This window comes from Hyalella azteca, unplaced genomic scaffold (assembly GCF_000764305.2).
Source record: "Hyalella azteca isolate HAZT.00-mixed unplaced genomic scaffold, Hazt_2.0.2 contig14059, whole genome shotgun sequence".
Taxonomy (NCBI): domain Eukaryota; kingdom Metazoa; phylum Arthropoda; class Malacostraca; order Amphipoda; family Hyalellidae; genus Hyalella; species Hyalella azteca.
In genome coordinates, this window is record NW_025943958.1 from 122,821 (window position 1) to 128,820 (window position 6,000).

General features: G+C 37.0%; 1 protein-coding gene across 1 annotated transcript in view; it reads right to left on the minus strand.

Annotated features, from left to right (window-relative positions):
* Positions 1 to 6,000, minus strand: part of LOC108672326 (protein held out wings) — a 112,628-nt gene extending 106,628 nt beyond the window's left edge. Inside the window, exon 1 of the mRNA XM_018159968.2 lies at positions 5,765 to 6,000. Within this exon, the coding sequence (XP_018015457.1) occupies positions 5,765 to 5,885 (121 nt within the window). The 5' untranslated portion in view covers positions 5,886 to 6,000. The remainder of the gene's footprint in view (positions 1 to 5,764) is intronic.

Here is a 6,000-nt window from a genome sequence, read left to right on the forward strand (position 1 = left end):
TTATTGTTTTCGTCTTAGTGAAAATATTAAGATCAAAGGGTGGGCATTATGCGTGAAATGTAGACTCGTACTTCAAGGTAAGTAAAAAATTATTAACCTTGTTGAATACATCATGGCAAATAACATTCAATTAGAACATGATGACCCTTTCGTGGATGAGTCTCGAGTGTAAATCATAATGAAATTTGATTCAATCAAGCACAAGATTAATAATTAAAGTTTACTCGAATGATGCGTATGACATAGTGACTCAGGCAACGAAGTAATTACCTGTGACTCACCCATCCAAAATTAAACTAGGCATTGACATATAATAATTTTTGTGACTCGGTATACATTTTTAGATTAAACTCAATATAAAAAGACCAAAGATATATATGGAATAAATTATGATCTCCATTGCGAATTTACTCAAAACTTTGAGCGAAAGGTCAAAGCGAAACCAAGTACCAGTCTATATAGGCGCGTGCTCGACCTTATGTCAGATCCTGCCCTTAGTATCCTTCGTATCCTGCTCCTACAACGGCAGACGAAGTTAGAGTGAAGCAATGAACCATTGTAAGCAATGAAGCATCGAAGCACTGATTTGATCTATGAACCACAGAGGCCATACTTTCAAAACTCGTTAAGTGAACGTAAGTACTTACGCTCTATTTTCTTGTCTATGATTGGTGAATTTTGCTTGTAAGGCCGTCAATGATTGGCTGATGAACTTACGATCTCTTAATTTTTTTTTGAAAGTATAGGCCCTGGTACGCATGCCACGTATTTAAGATACCGCCAGAGATGAATAGCGCGGTCGTGACGCTGAGAACCAACTTGACATCTCGCGCCGCAAGCAAGCAACGTACAGAAATTCTGTACAAAATTCTGTAACGAGTCCTAACTAGAATGTTTATCTGAAAGACATTAAAAAGTAGATGGCCGTAGTTTCGAGTGAGACACGGAAATTCTACATAGAATTTTGTACAAAGTTCTACATTGAATGTTTATCTGGAAGACATTAGGATATGGATGGCCGTAGTTCGGAGTGAGACACATTCTGCACGATGTTCTGTATAAAATATTTCTATAAGTTAGTAGAATTTAGGTGCCCGTAGTTCAGAGCCGTAGACATTAGTATCACTTTAATTGTGGTTTCGATGAAAAAAAGTTCAAGATCAATAAGCAAAGGAAAGATTTGAGGAAGAAAACTTTTTTTTGTTCGCATCATTGAAGTAACATTTTTTTGAATAACGAAAATTCGCGGATATGAAATGCGTACTAGAAAGTCATAGACAAGAAATATTGCATTTCAACGTTGCTAAAATGTGGCACTCAATTTAACATGAAAGAAATAATGATCAAGCCCAGGAAAATAAAGCAAGCAATACGATCAGAAAAATCGAAGCTGAACAAACCGTAAAACTTCATCCCAATTGTAAACTTGAAGAAAATAAGATGAAGAAATAAGTTTTTTCGCACGTCTGGGTAACGACACTGAGAAATTTATTCAAAAATAGATCGAATATTAATGTAAATAATCTGAACTATACACTCAAAAATCGCTAGACGGCAAAGATAGATTCGCATGGCGCCCGAGTATTGTCGCGCAGATCTTAGTATAATCAAGAGGGGCAGACGCGATCATGTAAGCAATAACTTTCACAGCACCAGCATCGGCAGGACGCGCCGCTTAAATCATACCTACCCCGAAAGGTACAATGGGTGCAGCCGGGGTATAAACAAGGCCGTTTGTCAGCCTTCGATGTCTTCGTTGTGTTTGTGGTAAGTAACCGAGGCTTGTTCGGTTCACAGTGGGCAACTGAACCAAATTTGGTCCACTTCGGTACCTTAGCAAGGTTTGGTTCACTTGGTTGCTTCACAGCGGGCAACTGTACCAAATTTGGTCCACTTCGGTACCTTAGCAAGGTTTGATTCATAGTTGTGTTTTAAACATTGAATTGAAGTTTGCGATTCGTGAATTTTTTGCTTACTGATTAACTGAGAAAAAAGGTTTTGATTCATGCATAGTAAATTTTTCCCAGGGGTTGATACAAGATAAATTCATATTACGTATTAATAATAGTTAACCTAACAAATACAAATTTAGGCATCAAAACTATTATAATTTTCTATATATTAACCATGCTCCAAATAACTTTAATTTAAACGTACTAATGCGGAGAATAAATAATCAAGAACTCATTAAAAACTAAACAAACTAAAAAAACAGCAACTTATAAGAAATTATTGTCAGAAATTCGCGTCAAGTTTCACGAAACCAAACATTGGAATAGCGTTAAACAGCAAAATTACTGCAACAAAAGCGTCATCGAGATATCCTGGCAAATGGGCAACCTCAACCTGATTCTGAAGACAACCAGATGACTTAAACAATAACGAGCATAGCTCATACAATATTTTCGTGAAACAATAACGAGCTATGATCGTACAATATTTCTGTTCAACCATAACGAGCGTGTAGCTAATATACATAATTATTATGTTACTTGCGAGCCAGAAAATCAAATCCAATAAATTCAAGCGCCACGAGTGGCCGGACTACGATGCGAGCCAGACACGCGTTTCGATTGGTCTAAAAAATCGATTGGTCTCAGAACTTCGGTCATATTAGAATTATAGTTCTAATTTATAGCCTCGCAAGATTGAATATCTCCAAATGCGTTGGCAAGCACAATATTTTTGTACGCATTTTTTTGTATGTAACTTTTATTCCAACATTTTCAGAACTCGAAATTATCATCATGAAATACCTACTATCATACATATACGTACATACATTCGGCTCTGCCTAAGACCGCCTTGAAATTAAAACGCTCAAGAATTCAATTTGAATGTCTTACAAGTAAAGCTTGAAGCCAGTTCTTGGTAACCAACATTAATTTGATTAAAAGCACGGAAACATTAGGCAAGAAAAATCTCGATGGTAACGTGATGAATAACAAAAAAAAAATCATCAAAAGGTCAAATCGACATCCCTTTGTGGAGAGATTTTCAAGAGGCGCATTATTGAGCGTATGTACAAACAATAGCGCCTTTTTTTCCATAAATGAGAAAATGCGCCAAAAATACCACAACGGAAGAAGCGCCTGAAACGCCCCAATGCATCATCAATCCAATACTTTATCTTCAGAAATCACGCAAGCGTCAAAATTCTCACTTGTTCAGTACAAAAAAAAATCACACCAGATAAGGATTGGTAACCGCAAGGACAAAACCAAACTCATCAAAGCTCATTCGTTATCTTCCAAAAAAAAAAATCCTCCCATATACCGTTAGAAGTACCCGCCGAAACCAAAAAAGGTCACAGTGACCATCATGGGCTGAACATTCTTCTCTAATGAGCTCTCTTGGGACATGGCGCCGAAAAATTTCTTTCAAACACTGAGATTTCCCAGAACTTGTGACGTGAGACAACCGCCTTTCCTGTCTACACGAGACGCACACATGGTGAGCAGCAAAAAAAAAAAATCATGGAAAACGGTTCTGAAGTAACCGAGTAATTAAGGCTGAAGTTTCCTGCATTCCGCAAAAAAAAAAAACATACTCCCCGTCAGTTTCATCAAACTATCTTCATACCACAGTTAAAAAATACAAGCTTTTTACGATCTCTCAAACTTCAGCTTACATATGACGAGCATGTTGAATCCCTCCATAGAATTCACAGGCCAGTTCCTTTTAAATGGCATGTAGGATTTTTCCTTTCACCATATGCACATAAAAAATGTGACGAGCCTCAGCCATAGTGAGAAGAAATAACGGGAACATTGAGGAGGCTAATTTCAACAAATGACCCTTAGATTCAGCCAAGTACATTGAATTGTGACTAGGAGGTTGAAAGTGATATTAAAAAATTAGATTGAAAATGAAATTGTAGACTTACCCATGAAAAATAATACATATTCATGATGAAGTGGATAAAAATTGATCAATCAGTGATGAAAATTTATAGCAATACTTTATCAAATACATAATGACCCATACATACAATAAAAAAGAATATATTTATATTATTCTAGAAGACTCTGTACCTATCTATATTAGACTCTTCAACTGGTAAAATACCCTAGTCAACTCTTAAATCAGGCTTTTTTTAAGAAAATATAAAAAAATGAATATTTAGTTAATAAAGCAGCAACTTATTTGAAGCAAACATAAATGTTGAAAAAAATATAAAATTATTCTTCTCAAAAAAGGAAATGTAATTTTCTTCAAAAACAAACATCTACCATTGTAAGAAAAATGAAAATTAACCTCTCCAGCAAATATAGCTACTCAAACCATGATTGTAATTCTCAATAGGCTACACATGAAGAAAATGCCCTCAAAGGAGTCAGCATCTAATGTAAGGCAAGTGAAAAGAAACTTCCAGAAAATGTGGCCAACAGAACAATAAAGATGGGAAGGTGAGGTGGGAGTAACAGGAACACAAAGGCACCCAGAGCTGCTTTTGTCCAGGTAACAGCATGGCTTTTTGGGACATCCAAAGTCCTGTTCAGTCAGCACATACAACAAGAATAATATCACAGATATTTTAGAAGATCTTTACCTGCAAGTAATGTGCACTGGCATGTGCTTAGTGGAAAATACAAAATTACAGGTGCTAACACACAATTAACATTTAATGATTTTAATTGTGATGTCAAAAATTATGGGGATTAATTGTACTTGATAAATATAGATGAACAACATTAAATATGAATGCAATATACTAAAAGACAATAGTAAATGAAGTTCAGAAGTAAATTTGAAATAGTTCAGAAGTAAATTTGAACAAAAAAGGTTCATCCACTTCCAAAGAAGCAGAGAAAGACCCACAGGCCTCCACCACAGACAAAAGAGAATGTCTGCAGGCTGCAGCTTTAAACATAGAAAATTCACCATGTCTACCAATTGGGCCTAAATAAAGACAGCATTCTGGAAATTTAGTCCAGACTCCAGCTCATTATAAACCACTATGGAAAGGTGTGTAAGTGTACCTGTCTTGTGGACAATTGATTTTCTGCAGCTCCTGGGATGCAAATTAAAGTCTTACTAAGAAATTTATTAGAGAAATTGAAAAGTGACAGAGATGCAGTTATGGCTTTGGCCACAATGGCCAGTTTCAGGATATCATATCACATCTAGAAAGAATTTAAGACAGTTAGTTTGTAAAGTACCTAGCTAAAATTGTTCAACCATTCAAAAATGTTCTATCCAATTTCATTCATTAAATGGAGCCAGACGGCCCAGACCTAACCTCACCCAAGAAGATTCTGAATTTTATTGCACCTATCATAATCACCCTAGGGTAGGGCATTAATTTTCAATCGTGAATAGCAGAGGCTAGGTCGCCTAGGTGCCGCTGTGTGGCCTAGTTACTTTGGGGCACAGCTGCTCGAGGCGGGTATTCTGGAGACGCCGCACCTGACAAGAATTTACGATCTGCTTCGAAATGACTATGCCTGAAACGACGAATTCCGATAAGACCGCAAACGACAGGCGTTAATAAAGAGTTAAAGATTAAGCGCAAAAATCACAGTTTGAACGTAAGAGTAAAATATTGTAACAAAGAGAAACTGTGCTTTTATTGTTTAGGAGTCAGCAAGTGACACATGCAAAAGTCCAAACACAAAAATGGCATTTAGAAACTAGCTGTCAGAGTACCCAAGCCAAGAAGGAGATCCGAAAGGTTTCTGTTGGTGTTGGATGTACGTACGGTATTCTCATTTCGTGCAGGAAGGGCACGCCAACAAGAAAGTATCACACAAGTTGGTCCTACCTTCATCTAGGAGTCTTTCAACGTGCACGAAGACGCTGGGAAAAGCAGCAAGCTGTTTTCTATCCTTCAGCAATTGTGCAAGGTAATCTGCAATACTGTGCGTGTTGTTTGGATCTGACATTTTGTTTTTGTTAAGGGACACTTCGAAGGTGAGATAAGCAACGGTTAAGTCCGTAAAAGTGAAGACAGCGCCACGTGAACGTACGTAACTGAGCGGGTGTCCACTCACAACTGAG